Here is a 17608-nt window from a genome sequence, read left to right on the forward strand (position 1 = left end):
AAAAAGTTTATTTGAATCTTGTGGTTGTGAACTTTTAAAAAGAAAAGTAAGACACTTAAATTGGGACAAAATAAGTATTATACATTGAATTATGTGAGTAAATATTTTCAAAAACTGTATATTTTTAAAAATATCCTGATAACTTACTCGGTCGACCTTGAAATTACAAAAAAAAATTAAAAAAATCGAAGGTTCACGTGGACCCGCCCACCTAGCAGATTCAGAACAACCCCCCACTATAGTCAACACAATTAAACCCAAAAAGGTCAAACAGGAGACCAAAAGCCAACACAGCAATGAAAAATCAATTTCGATCTTCTAATTTCATCATCTCCGAAATTTACTAATCCTTTCGATCGATTTTTTTACTTTTGGTTGTTATTTTGTGTTCATTTATTCCTTCTTTTTTATTTTTTCGATCCCCTTTTTTTTTTTTACCAAACTTGAATAGCAGTTAATTAACCGTACCTTGTGGTTCAGTTTCAAATTTTGTATCTTAATTTCATTTCTATCGAGAAAAAAAAAATTGAACAAAATTAAAGATCGATGGTGAAGGAGACGGAATATTATGACATTTTGGGGGTCAGCCCAACTGCTACCGAATCTGAGATTAAAAAAGCATACTACATTAAGGTAATTGTTATTGTTATTTCCATTAACCCCTTTTTTTTTTTTCTGTTTTAAAAATATTTTGCTGATAGATTTTTAAGTATGGATATGAAAAATTAAAGATTGTTTTTTCTATCTGTAACTTGGTTGTGTGGTCCAAGCCGAAAGCAGTTAATTAGGTATATGGTTGAGTTGACTGTAAACTATTGTACAATAAAAAAAAATAAAAAAAATCTATATTAAGCTAGTTCAAAGAATCCTGTCTGATATATATCAACACACACACAGAGAAAAGAATCTTGTCTAGGTAACATAAGGAGATTGTAGATAGAAGAGTTCCTGTTACAAATTTCTTCCTGCAAAAAAGGATGTAAGTCGCAGAGGTGGCTCAGTTGGTTGAGCACGGGGCTTTCATAATGGAGCGAAACCCCCTGTCTACGGAAGTAGGGGATTTGCCTTATGGGTCGAGCTTGTCGCACATGGCTTGCCTAGTGCGGGTTACCTCTCCTGTGTGGTTTGCTGGCTGTTGCATAGGAACGGGGTTTACCCTGTGCGCACCCAAAGAGTAGCGGCTGCAGGTTCCCTTGTCATCTAAAGGAAAAAAAAAAAAGGATCTAAGCCTTTGTGTAAAATAGATGGAATGGAGCATGCAAGAAATAGCATTTTGCAACTTCTTTCGGGATTGTGGTAATCTTTATGGACACAAAGGCTTCTTTTATATACATGGACTTTGAAAAGTTCAAGACCAAGACTGTAAACTTGAATAGCGTTTCTTTGTTGAACCGCATGCCGTTTTACTTCTTTTCCTAGCCATATATGATGCCATTACATTTGAGGGAAAAAACTTGATGAATTGGTAAATTATGATAAATTCAGAACTTTTAACCAATTTCCATGTTAAAGTGACCGTTTAAATATCAAATCTAAGATTAATCAAATGAGGACTGATTTTGGTTTTGTTCCTTATTTAGCTAATTGGATATTTGATAAACATTTGGAGACCGATTTCCTTTATATTTTTGGTTAAATTTTTAATGGGGAAGTTATAGTGTTTGGATCCTTCACCCAACTACGTATTTAGTAGGCGTTTGGCCATGAAAACCAAATATTTTTCACTTTATTTGGTATTTTGGATTTGGAGTTGGAGTTGTGTTTGGTTATAGTTTTTGCTAAGAATATTTGGTTGTTTGAATGTATTGAAAGCGAAAAAGTGAAAACAAGTTTTTTGGTGTTTTTCAAATTCCATGGCCAAATGTTGATTTCCAAATAAAGTGAAAACCTTTTTACGGAAAAAAGTGAAATTTTTTCATGGCCAAACGGGTTATTCTATTTCTTTGCGGCTTCCAGTTAGTACCTTTGGATAAGTTAATTATGATTTATCCATATGCAATTCCGGTTTTGTTTTTTGTTATTTCTCGAGGTTTTGGTCATTTTTTGAACTCATAGCCTCAGGAATGAGCATACTACCACACAAGTACCAAAATAACAAGTGATGAAGATTAAAATTTATAGCTCACAGACTTGAAAAGAGTTGGAAGCAAACACAGACAAGTCTGGAGAGTTGTAAAGTCGTAACTTTAGTTTTCCTTGTGCTAAAATTTGCCATTTACTGTATAATTTTCATTTTCATTCTTGACTCTGTTCCCTATGCAAACTTTCCATGTTTTGACTTCTTCTTTACTTCTAACTTTCCTATGTGGTATAGGCACGGCAAGTTCATCCTGATAAAAACCCAAATGACCCTCAAGCTGCGCAGAATTTTCAGGTAAGCCTTTAATCTATTTTTGAGACAATTTTTTTCTATGTGATTTTTGGTTTATCTCGTCTTCTTTTTTTTGTCCTTTCAATCATCATATGGTCTAGAGGTCTACAGTACATAAAATCATTTCAGATACTTCTCATTTATCCTCTATGTGTAGTACTTGCACCTTGGTATATATAATCATTTCTAAGAGGTGCAATGTTGTTGTATTTTAATAAAATGGGGTCTAAAGTTGAAAGACAATTAAAAAAAGTTGATTGTCAATTGGTCTAAGTCAAAACATAGTTAGATGTTCTCATAATCTTTGAAATAGAATTGTTTCATCTTTTCATTGTAAAATAGGTTTCAATTGTTGGCTCTCCTAGGGATCCAGAGTGCTTTCATTAGAACTTTTTCCTACTCTGTTATCTTCATACTGATGAAATTCTTTTTTCTCAAATAAGTCCAGGTATTTATTAATGATATCTTTTTTACTTATCAGAAAAGGAAAAAAGAAATAAAAGAAGAAAGTTCAATTGTTTGTTCAAATCCTTAGATCTTTTGGAGAAATTCAAGTCAGATATAACTTGCTGATACTTATCAAAAAAAAGAAAAAAAAGAAAAAAAAAGAAGATATAACTTGCTGATAAGAGAAATAAGCTAGTGCTTTCTAATCTGTGCAATGACTCTCCTGTGGTTTCAGGTGTTGGGAGAGGCTTATCAAGTACTGAGTGATCCAGGTCAACGACAAGCTTATGATGCACATGGCAAATCAGGAATTTCAACGTAATTTCTCTCTCTTGTCCTATTGATACCTGGCACATCTGTATTTCTCCTAGTACATTTGATATTTGGGACCTGTATGTAAATATAATTTACTCGGATGTTCTTATGTCGATGGTTTCATTCAGCATTCACATGTTAATTCGAACTTCCATGCTTTGAATTGTTTGCAGAGATGCAATCATTGATCCTGCAGCAATTTTTGCTATGCTTTTCGGAAGTGAACTTTTTGAGGAGTACATAGGTCAGCTTGCTATGGCATCAATGGCTTCATTGGATATTTTCACTGAAGGTGAAGATTTTGATGCAAAAAAGTTACAAGAGAAAATGAGGGTATAGTTCTTCATTTGCTTTTAGCTTTTATAATTTTAAGACTATTACTTATGAAAATTGATTTCTGACGTTCTTGTTGACTTCATGTATATATGAGTAAAACTTGCAAAAAGATAAAGAAGTGAGAAGAAGCTTGAGAAATGGCCATAGTGGCACAGCATTTATTTCCATGATCTTATATACTATGATCTCTGTGACTTGTTAAACCTATAGTCTTTAACGCAAAAGCATTTTTCCCCAAAGAAGAGAGAGGACAGCGATATAAATAAGAGATGGCAAGCATGCATCTAGTTGTATAAAAAGGAAAATGATTCAGATGATCTGGACACATCTGTCTTAGGCCTTAGGTAGTGTCAGATGCAAATGATGATACAATAACTAAGTATGGAAGAATAGGGGAATCAGAAGATTTAACAAGCGGTTTTTGTTTATATTTTGATTGACAAGTAGAGAAGGAATGATAGGTGAAGTAGTGGAACTTTGCAGTGTGATATGTTGGATCCAGTTTTTCATTGTTCGTACTACAAATTGTTCAGGAAGTGTATCTGTTGCTTGTTTATTTTGTAGTTCAGTTTACTGGTTGAAATTCTCATATTAAGAGATTTCTAATTATCTTATGCCTTACAAGCTGTATTAGTTGGAAAACCTGTGGGGTAATTCTGTTGTTAATGGGTGTAAATTGCCTCGATTGTTAGCTTCAATGTCAGATCAAGTAGATGCTTCCCTACTAAGCTACTGCTACTCTATATTTTAACTTAGTATCATCGATCAATCTCTCATCTCTGTGGGCAAACACAAGAGATAGAAATTTGACATTTATTGAGCCTTAGTTTCTACAAGTCATAATTTGAATTCAGGCAAAGCAACTTCAGAAACAGCTACTACAAGTTAATCTAGTTCCCATTTTGATTTCATTACTTTAAATATGCAGGCAAATCGCATGCACTTCCCAAACTAATGGGGAGCACCTTTGAACCAGGGCAATCAAATGGGCAACAGTTAAAGAGAAAATCTAAGATATCTTTGCTTAGATTGAAGTTGACTATAAACATCTATTTTATCATACCATCGACCTGAAAAGCATTAATTTCTAGATTCATTTTAATCTTTTACACATAATATCCCATATAATCTCTTCGAATAGTCTTGAAATGTTTGACTTTTCTTTGCTTCCAGTAGATATTTTAGATATTAGGTTGGATAAAAAGATTAGGTTAGTGGCTTTAAGAAAATGTCCTAGCTGATTAGAAACGTCTCAAAGAAGTGCTTAGACAAATCACATTATCTAACTTATTTACTCATATAATGTAGTTCGATGTACTGCCCTGCGGGTAAGGTAGCAGACTGTTCCTCAATAGATGGTGTTCTTGAAGAATCTTGCAGCTGGCGTATATCTCTATATATGGAGATGATGTTGTTATATTACATTGTGATCTTCCACCAAATGGAAATTCCCTTTACGTTTGGAAAGAGGAACTGGTTCATTTTTATAAACTTTTAACTAATTTGTATTAGTTGTGAATGGAATTGTAACTCAGATTTTTGGTGATAATTTTTGTCGGTTTTACAAAAGAAAGCCCCTTATTTCACATGTTAACAGTCATTTTATTTTTATTGGTTATTTTGTGGACTTCTTCCACATTAGAAAACGAAACAGGGGAAAGTATACTAAAATCAAACTTATCTGGAGAAGTCGTCGTAAAACATACAAGTGAGTACTTTATTAATAATAATACGAGTAATAAAATCCAAAAAAGGGAAGAAGTATAAAATACTCAAAAACAAACATAACAATTAACAAGGGACAAACAATAATATTAGAAAAGGCTAGCACATCTAGTATAATAGAAACAAAAGCAAATAAGGAATAGTAGACATTAGGAAAGGCCGTACCCGTCTCTTTCTCTCTGTATTTTTACCCAACCCCGCCCCCCTCCACCCCAACACCAGAGCATTCTGCTCATACATAAGTATCACCATTTTCACTTTGCTTTCGAGCATTCTGCTCTATTTTTTTCTGTAGCTATTAGAACCAAAATGGCAATCACTCTTAGTCAAATAAGACATGCTATTTGGACTCTCTCAGCCCTTTTCATTCTTGGGTCTAGTGCTTCAATAGGGTGGTATGCGTATCACTATACTGAAGCTAAAAATAGGTTGCAGTATTATATTGGCTCTATGATTGTATGCATAGGAAGAGTTTGCATTCTGATGAGTACTCCTGGCTTGGTTCAACTTCTTGAACGGGATAACCCCATTATCAGAGCACCATTTGCAAAGATATGTAATATGCTAGGTCCCGCTTTGGGGTTCGTACTTGCCTATGTTTTTACAAAGTGTTGTCCAATCCATGACATTCAGATCTTCTCGATATCGTGTTGTATTTTCGGGGTTTTTCTGGTTACCCTACTAATCCAGCCAGCCACCACTGACTTTGGCCTCCACAACTCTTTGTGTGGCCTTTTATATGGCCTTTGTCTGAGAGACTTTAAGGAAGAATGGCAATTTCTGTTTGCCGCTATGTTTGTTTGCGTCTTAATCATGCTTAAGCATCAGAGTCTGGTATCGGGATTTCCGACTATGCTCATACGGCAGCGACGGAACGCTCGAAAGGGTATTGACGCCGGAAACGCCCGTCGACGATCCGTGGCTACGAGGGCACGCCCCGAAACCCGCAATCACTCTTAGTTAAATATGACATGCTATTTGGACTCTCTCAACCCTTTCGTTCTTGGGTCTAGTGCTTGATAGTGTGGTATGCATCTCACTATCTTTGAAGCTAAAAATAGGTTGCGCATTATATCGTCTCTATGATTGTATGCATAGGAAGGATTTGCATTCTTGATGAGTACTCTGCTCGGTTCAACTTCTTGAACGGATAACCCCATTATCGGAGCACCATTTGCAAAGATATGTAATATGCTGTGTCCCGCTGGGGTTTGTACTTGCGCTATGTTTTTACAAAGTGTTGTTCAATCCACGACATTCGATCTTCTCGATATCGTGTTGTATTTTTAGGGTTTTTCTAGTTACCCCACTAATCCAGCCAACTTGGCCTCCACAACCCTTGACTTTGGCCTCCGAGAGACTCTTTATGTTTGCTCCTTAATCATGCTTATGGGCTTTGTCTAAGAGACTTTAAGGAAGAATGGCAATTTACGCGTTTGCCGGTATGTTTGTTTGTGTCTTAATCTTCATTCGCTTAAGCATGCTTTTGAGGTTCCGACTACTTCAACTAGAGAAACCCTGCATTATCGGCATTTTCCGTCCCGCAACTATGTTTTTACAAACGCTGGAAATCCATGACATTCGATCCTCTCAACCGGTGGTAGTGACAATGGAAACGCAAGAAACTGGAAGAATGACATGCTATGTTGGACTCTCTAATCATACTTAAGCATGATTTCAGAGTCTGAGTCTAGTGCTCATGCAAGCACGGCTGAACGGGAACCAACGGTAGTGACAATGAAACGCTCGGAGTGGTTAGGATATACTAGATATACTAGAGAGAGAATATTCAACTAGGTTGCAGTGGATGGGGAGATTCAACCGGCGACGGTGGATGGGGGGATGGGAGGTAATCGTATGCATATGCAGATCCGTACGGACGGACACCGAGTCGCCCATCCACCGTCGCTGGTTGAATCTCCCCATCCACCGTCCTTTCTGCTAGTTGAATATTCTCTTCTAGTATATCCCTAATCACTGTTTGCGTCCCCGTAGCCACTGGTTGCGTCACTCCAGGCGTTTCCAGCGTCACTACCACTGGTTGAGCCGTTCCCGCCGGCGCCTGCATGAGCATAGTCGGAAATGCCGATACCAGACTCTGATGCTTAAGCATGATTAAGACGCAAACAAACATAGCGGCAAACAGAAATTGCCATTCTTTTAAAGTCTCTTAGACAAAGGCCACATAAAAAGTTGTGGAGGCCAAAGCCAGTGGTGGCTGGCTGGATTAGTAGGGTAACTAGAAAATACAACACGATATCAAGAGGATCTGAATGTCATGGATTGGACAACACTTTGTAAAAACATAGGTAAGTACAAACCCCAAAGTGGGACCTAGCATATTACATATCTTTGCAAATGGTGCTCTGATAATGGGGTTATCCCGTTCAAGAAGTTGAACCAAGCCAGGAGTACTCATCAGTATGCAAACTCCTCCTATCCATACAATTATAGAGCCAATATAATACTGTAACCTATTTTTAGCTTCAAAGATAGTGATACACATATCACCCCATTGAAGCACTAGACTCAAGAATGAAAAGGGTTGAGAGAGTCCAAATAGCATGTCGTATTTGACTAAGAGTGATTGCCATTTTGGGCGTCCCCGTAGCCACTGGTCAAGCGCCACCCCGTGGGTTTCCGAGAGTCACTACCACTAGAGCATTGAAATGCCGTTCCGATGCGGCGCATATTAAGTCGCAAACAAACATAGCGGCAAAACAGAAATTGCCATTCTTCCTTAAAGCCTCTCAGACAAAGGCCACACAAAGAAGAGGATTGATTAAGATGCAAACAAACATAGCGGCAAACAGAAATTGCCATTCTTTGATGCTTTAAGCATGATTAAGACGCAAACAAACATACGGCACAAAGGCCATTCTTCCTTAAAGTCTGTGGAGGCCAAAGTCGATGCCAAAGTCGGTGGCTGGTCGGATTAGTAGGGTAACCGTAAAAACCCCGAAAATACAACACGATATCGAGAAGATCCGAATGTCATGGATTGGACAACACTTTGTAAAACATAGGCAAGTACGAACCCCAAAGCGGGACCTAGCATATTACATATCTTTGCAAATGGTGCTTCGATAATGGGGTTATCCCGTTTAAGAAGTTGAACCAAGCCAGGAGTACTCATCAGCATGCAAACTCCTCCTATGCATACAATCATAGAGCCAATATAATACTGCAACCTATTTTTAGCTTCAGTATAGTGATACGCATACCACCCCATTGAAGCACTAGACCCAAGAATGAAAAGGGCTGAGAGAGTCCAAATCTAAGTTGCTCGGACTAGGGTGCGGGTGTTTGATACGGGTGCGGATCTAGAGGTCGGATCCTTCATGATCTGAATTTTAAGATTCGGGGATACGGATCCAGTTGTGGGTACGGGTGCGGGGATTCGGCTAAAAATATTTCAAATATCTAAAAATTGAGTTATAAAACCTAAATTATGAGATATTATGTGGAAGACTTGAGAAAAAAAAATATTGATCAAGAGGAGAATCTAGGAAGGAAAATGAATGACATACAAATTTCTATATACAAAGGTATTCCATTTTCTTCAATTTCACCTTAGCTTGTGTTTTGATTAAATAAATCATTAAATTTGCCCAGAATTTCTCCGTCGATTTTGGTCAAAGTACCCCAAATAGACTGACCAGATCGGGTACACCTATACCCATGTCGTGTCGACACGGGTGCGGCACCAAAAGTGAAGAGTCCGAGTAACATAGATCCAAATAGCATGTCTTATTTGACTAAGAGTCATTGCCATTTTGGTTCTAATAGCTAGAGAAAAAAATAGCGTAGAATGCTTGAAAGCAAAGTGAAAATGGTGATACTTATGTATGAGCAGAATGCTCTGGTGTTGTGGTGGAGGGGGGGTTGGTTAAAAATACAGAGAGAGAGACGGGTACAGCCTTTCCTAATGTACTACTATTCCTTATCTGCTTTTGTTTCTATTATACTAGATGTGCTAGCCTTTTCTAATATTATTGTTTGTCCCTTGTTATGTTTGTTTTTAAGTATTTTTTTTACTCTCCCCTTTTTTGGACGTTTATTACTCGTATTATTATTAATAAAGTACTCACTTGTATGTTTTACGGCGACTTCTCCAGATAAGTTCTATTTTAGTATACTTTACCCTGTTTCGTTTTCTAATGTGGCAGAAGTCCACAAAATAACCAATAAAATGACTGTTAACATGTGAAATAGGGGGCTTATTTTTTGTAAAACCGACAAAAATTATCACCAAAAATCTGAGTTACAATTCCATTCGCAACTAATACAAATTACTTAAAAGTTTATAAAAATGAACCAGTTCCTCTTTCCAAACGTAAAGGGAATTTCCATTTGGTGGAAGATCACAATGTGATATAACAACATCATCTCCATACATAGAGATATACGCCAGCTGCAAAGATTCTTCAAGAACACCATCTATCGAGGAACAGTCTGCTGTAAGATTCCTTACCGGCACGGCAGTACATCGAACTACGTTATGTGAGTAAATAAGTTCTTCAAGACAGCAATGTTCTTTTCTTTACAATTTGAATGATGTATTTTCCTATCCTGCGCTATTTATCAAGATGCTAATCATTGATACCGCTTTGCATTATATTCACAATGAATTGGATATTGGTGTCACAACAATCTGTTAGAGCACATTGCATCTTTACATCACAATGAGTTGGATCTCATATCAATTCAATAAAAAGATGCTAATATGCGGTCACATGACCGACCAATTTGGCTGGCGTTACTCTATGCCATAGAAGCAGTATCAGGATATGTATAGCTATACTAAGTACCAATTAACTTCTTTCCTTCTTAATCTAATACAGGTTGTTCAGAGGGAGAGGGAAGAAAAGCTTGCTGAAACTTTGAAAGACCGGCTCAATCTGTATGTACAAGGAAATAAAGAGGAATTTGTTCGTCAAGCAGAAGCTGAGGTTGCGAGGCTCTCAAAAGCAGGTTTTATTGTCATATCTACTACATTATTCCTTCAATCCTTTTTTCGTATTGAAATGCTTTTTTGACCTCGCCAAATGTTAATACATAAGGGGCTAGGTACAAGCAATATGCATATACAGGTGTATCATGGGCTGTGAAAGTTTGGTTTCGTGAGTTGTGCATGCTAAGATCTTAAGATTTCCAAGAACATCTGGAGTCATGACAATTCATGATTGAAAAAAAGAGGCATATAAATAGTAAGGGTTGTTTGGTTTGTAGGAACAGATAGGGTTTCTCATCTCTCCATTGCAAGTGAAAGATATAGTGCAAAGCATGGCTCGTCCGGACCTTGTGTTGGACACTGGAAAAAGAAATGTCAATAGGGCTGGAAGGAGATGTAAGAAAGGTAGTGGACCCTTTGTGTCCGTTCAGGTAAGGACACAGAGATACCAAGATGGTCAAAGGTAGAGGATGTGTGAAGCAAGGTGAGTTTTAAAGAAAGTGACATCGACTAACATAATGTGTTCGTGAAAATTGGGTAAATAGCAATAGCATCTCATTTGAATCTGAGTATAACCTAGAAACAGACATTTACCAATGGGAGAAGTTATCGGGGTTAAGTTATGAAGAAAACAAGTGCTTCTAGAGACACGAGCCAGAGGGAATATAAAAGTGAATATGACAAGACAATAACGTGTGTAACTTGATTCTTATTGTTAAAGAAGGGCATATAGTTAATCAGATAACGAGATGTGGGAATAACATCTCCTTAAAAATGCAACGCGACATGAGATCTATTAGACGCAAGCGATTTCAATGAGATATCTATTCTTCTATTAACTACTCTATTTGTCAGAGTATAAGATTGTTTTCGGATAAATAATCCTTTGAGAGTTCTTATACAAAAAGATATCTTGGTGCATTACACTATGGAACGTCCACATAGAAGCCCCAAATGTTTTGTATTTCAGATAATTACCATTTTCAAAAAAAGAAATGTTTCATATTTCAGCAAACAAAAAAGTCTAAAAAATGAAAAGCAGCTCAGAACGATTTTTCATGCGAGTACATAGTGAATAATCATCATTTAAATCTACAAAAACAGTGAAAACACATAGCAAAAAAGCGATGCAACTAGGATCCCATGCATCTGTTGGACTAAAGAGAAATGAATCTATCTCCCATTATTAGGACGGAAAGTGAAGGAAGAGCTGATATATCTACCTGGTTGACATGACTCATATTTTTTTAATATGGACAAGCGAGAGATACTAGGTATAAATTTCTATAGTTCAAATCAACTAAGATAATCAACGGGTGATCTCAGAATCACTCGGAAGGTTGAGATAGTAAAGTCCGTCTGATTCATGTCCAATAACAATTATCTATTCCGTTGAAAAGGATCAGGGAGCAGTAAAATCTTTGGGGTAAGCAAATAATTGATATAAGATGAAAATCAGGAATGTAAGGGACTAAATTTACGGTCAGAACGTAGAAAATATCTATTGGCTAATGTGATTGTCTGAAGAGACTAAGAATAAGAAATGGTAGAGAGGAAGATGTATTATTCGAGATATGATTGGAAGCACATGAGTCAATGATTCACAGGTTCAAACCTGCTGCAGACAAAAGCGTGGTATTCAATTGGAGAAAGGGAAGAAGGGCGGGCCCATTATCCACTGAGTTTCAAACCATGCGCCATTGACCTTCTGGAATTTCTTGGTCATAAAAACAAAAATTGAAAAACAGTTTACTTATCAAAAAAAGATTGAAAGAATAGTTTGAATGATTGAAGTTATTTGTGGAGACAATTTGACTTCTCGAGTCATGAGATCTTATTTCTTGAAATCAAAATTCCCAAAATGAAATCGTAGTTAGGAAGAATGCAGCCACCCAAAAGCTCCTTTATATTAAGAACCTTTTATTGTTCGAAAAGACCAATTATTAAGCATTGGCATGAAACATATCCAAGTGTAGTAGATGGATATTAATGATTCATATAGCTGACTTTAGCTAGTTTGGAATTGAGGCGTAATAGTTATTGTATACTTGTATAAGTACCATTGATGCATTGAAGCTGTCTTGTCTTATTCTACTGACCTATATTCTCTCTTGTTCTGCAATCTCCTTTCCCCTTCTTTCCCACTTAACTTTAGTTTTGACTTTCTTTGATACTTTGTTTATGTCTTTTGATTGACATTGCTATAGTTAGAGAATCTTTTCTCATCAACTCAATTTTGTGTGACAGCTTATGGTGTTGATATGTTAAATACAATTGGATACATATATGCAAGGCAGGCAGCTAAAGAACTCGGGAAGAAGGCATTATACTTGGGTTTGCCTTTTATTGCTGAGTGGTTCAGAAACAAAGGCCATTTTATCAAATCTCAAGTAACTGCTGCAACAGGTTTGTTGTGCTGGCTTTAAGCAGTGTTTGGTTAAACTTTGTGCTTCTCGTTTCCAAAGTTGGACAAACCATTTGCACCTTGTCCGCTCAATCTGTATAGTAATGTGTGCCTAGAGCTTTCAAAGGATTATTTCCTTATGGTGTTTACCCTCTTCTTTCAGTTTTGTGATTTAATTAGTCTCAAATTAGTTTTTAAGTGTTTTTACTTCTGTTGGTTGATATGTCATATAACCTACATGAATTAGGTAGACAGTAGGATAGTATAGGTAGAAAATATATGAGAGGAGTATTAAGCTGAGGTTAAATGAAAGTAAAAACGAGATCTTTTAACTTTTTCTCAGTTTTAAGCATGTACAACTATCTAACCAGAATTGAGGCCTGCACCTTGCAGAAAAAAATACGTTGCTTAACGTTTTCATTCCACTTAGAGCACCATCCCTTTCAGCCATTTTCTGAATCATTTGAAATGAAAGAAACGCCAGAATCTTGATGAAAAGAATGTTTCTGTCCCTAAACACATTGTATATGCTTGCTTAGTTTTGGTTTGATATGGCAGAGTCAAATGTATTAGAGCCCAAAACCATGCTTGATTCTCTCACTGCATTACTCCCTCGAATATGTATTTTATATCTTTTATGTGCTCACTGCTAGCGCTTTCTTATTTTACATCAACAAATTTATACCTTATCAAAAAAGAAGAAGTGAGGTCTAGTTTTGATATAGACTTGCTTATCTCTTAAGTGGTTTGAACTTCCTCTTTTTTCTTTTCTTGGAAAAATCCACTTCCTTTCTCTTACATGTTTTTCATTGAACTTTTGCCTGGTATATAATCTATAGTACAACAAAAAGATTGATTTAAATAGTTGCGCCTCATCAATGCTTTCCAAACTGTCTTCTTTGTCCATTAACTTTTAAAAAAGGAATCACAAGGTTTGAAGATAAGCTTTTGGGTCTTTCTCGCATCACTTCTATCATAATGTGTCCTCAATTATAGCTGATGTAATTGTGATTAATTTTGATCATTCATCCAAACCCTGTGTAACGGTGAAGTTGTCTCCGTGCGACCTATAGGTCACGGATTCGAGCCATGAAAACAGCCACTGACGCTTGCGTTAGGGTAGGGCCTGTAGGCTGCCTACCTGACCCTCCCCCCCCCCCCCCCAACACCAAAACCACCCCTGGAGTGCGGCCCTTCCCTGAACTTTGTGTAAACGCGGGATGCTTCGTGCACTGAGTTGCCCTATTCATCCAACCCCTGCGTGTGTTGAATGATACTTGATTGTGATATGCGTGGTAATGTTCTTCTGAAAGAGAATACTTCATTGCTTCTTAGGTGCAATTGCTTTGATTCAGCTACAAGAGGACATGAAAAGGCAGCTCAGCGCTGAAGGAAATTACACCGAGGAAGAACTTGAAGAGTACATGCGATCCCACAAGAAGCTAATGATTGATTCGCTCTGGAAGCTTAACGTAGCAGATATTGAAGCCACTCTTTCTCGTGTGTGTCAAATGGTTGTTCACACTTTATCATGCTCTGTTTGTGCCTTCTTCTTGTGTTGTTTTTATTTCTTCGTTTTAGTATTCATTGCTTTGTTTAGGTTCTACAAGACAACAACGTAAAGAAAGAAGAGCTTCGTGCTCGCGCAAAGGGGTTGAAGACTCTTGGAAAAGTTTTCCAGGTACTACAGTTGGCCAATAATTTTTAGTAGGTAGTGTGATCCTCTCAATTGGTTAACCTTGTAGTTCTGATGAATGAAATACAATTATGTTCAGAAGGTTAAATCAGTCGATGGAAATGAAACCGAAACTACAGCAAATGGTGTCCACAAGTTGGATGGAAATGAACCGAGTTTTGACTGTCGTTCTTCAACTGCTGCGTCAGTACAATCTCCAAATAAAGAAGAGGTGCCTTCTACAGTATCTGCATCACAGGTACTGATCTGATTTGTGTTCCATTTTCCTTTACGAACAGCTAACTTGCACAGGTTTGGTTCCTTTACTGGCCTCTTTCTTTTGGTCAATTGCCTTTGGTCCTCAGATTGTAAGTTTAAATCCAATTTCTTTTTTATCGTGCTGTGCTGAGAACACTTAGCCTTCAATATATTTGAAAATGAGGTATTGTTCCTTATAGAAATGAAGTCAACCAATGATATATGTGCTAAACTTCATTGCATCCAACCCCCTCCCCCCAACCCCCCTTCGCCCTCCTTTGCTGTCATCACCAATCCCTGAAATTCTTCTAAATCTGTTGATGGGCTGTTTCTCTCCTATTCCAGTATGCCTCTTACTGTACGGCTTCTAGTAGCCTCTTTTTATCACCAAATATACAGTTTACTTCATTCTCGATATTTTTTTCTTCACAAGAAACCATGAACTCCAAATCCTGCTCTTTTCTGTTTATCTTTTTTTTTAGAAGCAAAAAAAAAGAAATGATATTAAGAAGATGGCAGGATTTGAAGCTCATGGTCCTGCTCTCTTCTTTATAGCCGGCTTTCTTCTTTATATCAAATTTCCGTAGCGAACAACCTCAATTCTCTTCTAACTGGATGGTAATTTAGTTCCTGCTTTGCGCTGCCCTATCACAAATGCTGCTCACATTTTCCCTTTCTCTTGTATTCTTAGCATTTCTCATTTCCTTTGCAGAAACCCCCACCACCCCACCCCGGACATATTCAATTTTATGTGCATCTCAAAAGTCAGGGTGAATGCATCAGCAACAGCATATATGCATTAGTGTCAAAACTTTTTGCGGAAAGCATCTTTACTTTCCACATCCTCTAATATACCTATTCCTTTGCCGAGAAACGAAGATGACAATCTTTCTTAGTAATGCCAGTGCTTCCTTAGACATCAATAACCTCACTGCTCCCGTTTCAAAAGTATCCTAGTAAACTGGCAGGGTAGCTTGGAATTTAAAAGACAGAGATAGAGTTTTGCACCATCTCTAGACTTTAGTTACTCAGTAACTTGGGGATTGTGCTTGAAAGGAGGACATCTATTCTCTTCTTATTAGAGATACAGAGGAACTAGTTGAAGTAGTTTTTCTGCTTGGAAATTGCTAGTTGCAAGTGCAGCTTAGAGAGAGAGAGAGAGCAGGTTTTTCCCAACTTATTTTCTCTAATCTTTCGAATGAGAGTTTCTAGTAAAATTTTAAGATTAGAAATCTTCGGCTCCATCCATGCATTCGCGTGGTTAAAGAATTGGGTGGAGGAAAATTTTCTTGCACTTTTTCTGTTAATTTAAATTTCCTTTTTCTTTTAGTGTTGTCAAATGTCAAGAGGAATATATTGCGTTTTACTTGACCTGAGAAAATAAAAGGAAGATATTCCGTTGTAATGAGTATATGGGCTATTCTAGGAAATGTCTACAATTCATCTCATGTCATTTGCTCTCAATTTTGGACATTTCTTTCAGAGCCCATATGTGGAGGCTCCACAGTTTGCCGGTGGTCAATTCAGCTATAACTTCCCCATGCCGACTGCACCACCGGGTGCACAGAGACACAGGTAGACATATGGTGGACGACGCAAGAATTTGTGTAGCTTGTGAATTGTAGCGCGTGTTGTTGTATGGCTTATTCTTAGGAAAAAGAGAGGGAGTTTGTATTTCTTATGTATTATCCCCAGTGTGCGCATATATTTGAAGCATGATTCCAAGCTTGTGTAACAGATAGCTGACCAGAGAAAAGCTTCTGTAATATTGATTTCAGGAAGGACTGCTTTGTAATTAATAGTTCGAGTGTAAGTTGTCTGGCCTGTGAATGCAAAATATTATATTGCATTGGTCTATTCTTGTTCTATAACCAATTTAAAGTTTGTTATTGACCTATTCTGCCACCCCCTAGTTGGTGTCTTTTTGTTCTGGGACTTGTGTGTACTTCCTTATTGACCTGTTTGTTTAGAAGGAAAAGGGTGAACTTGAGGGTAATTTTTGGTAGAAATAAACTTTACTGTTCACCTCCGGTCATGTCTTTAAAATATAGTCCCTATTATAATATTTCAAATTCGGTGAAACTTCATTATAATATTTTGCCTGTGAAATCTGAAATTGCGTGAGAGTGACTATTTTCCAATTAGAAGGACGAAAAGTGGTTATTTGTGAATTTTACCTTTTTTTTTTTTTGGGGGGGGGGGGGGGGGGGGGTGGGGGCAGGAGAAAATATTTGAACACGTTATGAACAGTAATTGTGAAATTATTAATTCAAAAAATGTATCATACATCTAGAAGTTGACTATTCAAAAAATGCATCATACATCTTGAAGTTGACTAAGTAATAGATGGAAGGAATTTACTCTTCCATTTACAAAACAGCCAATTCGAAGCTTCTTATTGAGTTACTCTCAGTTGGAGTCTTTTTATATTCGAATTTGATAGTACTTAAAAGGAAGCAAAAGTAAATATAAGAACTAGTTATATGAATACGAATCTGATATGACATTTTTTAAACTACGCAAAGCGTACAGGGAAGAAAGCCTTTTGTCACTAAGGTGCAAAAAGACCTCACCCCTTTAACATCTTCCTTTTTCTTTTTCTTTTACCAATAGGGTATTGGAACTTTATTATTGAGTTACTTTTCTAATATCCTAATTGGCGCAAAATAAGAAGGAAAAAAAGTTCAAATTTGTACGTGTACTATTTGAAATTGCTTATTTTGCTCTTCTTTATATTTTTGGTGCATTCCTACTCTTACCGTTAGCAAACTGAATCGTATTTGTCCTTGTTATTAACAGAGCTCCAATGTAGAATTGGTGAACCTCAATTCTTCGAGAGAAAAAGTTCAATTTTTTTCTTCTAACTTTTAATTATGATTTAAGTTACACTCATGTTAGAGCTGAATCGTATTTATCCTTGTTATTAACAAAGCTCCAATGTGGAATTGGTCAACCTCAATTCTTTGAGAGAAAAAGTCCAATTTTTTTCTTCTAACTTTTAATTATGATTTAATTTACACTCATGTTAGATTTCCTTGTTATTAACAAAGATTGGAATAACTTCAATTCTTTGAGAGAAAAAGTCAATTTTTTTCTTCTAACTTTTAATTATGATTTAAGTTA

The 17608-nt window shown here is 36.9% G+C and overlaps 1 protein-coding gene across 2 annotated transcripts; it reads left to right on the top strand.

Moving 5' to 3' along the window:
• Positions 1–253: 253 nt before the first annotated feature.
• On the top strand, positions 254–16415 carry LOC132041054 (chaperone protein dnaJ 10). 2 transcript variants are annotated; one of them, XM_059431809.1, is made up of 10 exons: positions 254–633; positions 2315–2374; positions 3054–3136; positions 3307–3466; positions 10039–10168; positions 12396–12554; positions 13888–14066; positions 14153–14233; positions 14331–14486; positions 15969–16415. In XM_059431809.1, the coding sequence occupies exons 1-10, from the start codon at positions 547–549 to the stop codon at positions 16062–16064; spliced, it is 1191 nt and encodes a 396-aa protein (XP_059287792.1). In that variant the 5' UTR covers positions 254–546; the 3' UTR covers positions 16065–16415. The 2 variants fall into 2 exon arrangements, with proteins under 2 accessions (XP_059287792.1, XP_059287790.1); XM_059431807.1 differs by having other exon boundaries at positions 255–633; positions 14328–14486.
• The last annotated feature ends 1193 nt before the right edge of the window (positions 16416–17608 follow it).

The sequence above is a fragment of the Lycium ferocissimum genome, chromosome 12 (assembly GCF_029784015.1).
Source record: "Lycium ferocissimum isolate CSIRO_LF1 chromosome 12, AGI_CSIRO_Lferr_CH_V1, whole genome shotgun sequence".
Classification (NCBI taxonomy): Eukaryota; Viridiplantae; Streptophyta; class Magnoliopsida; order Solanales; family Solanaceae; genus Lycium; species Lycium ferocissimum.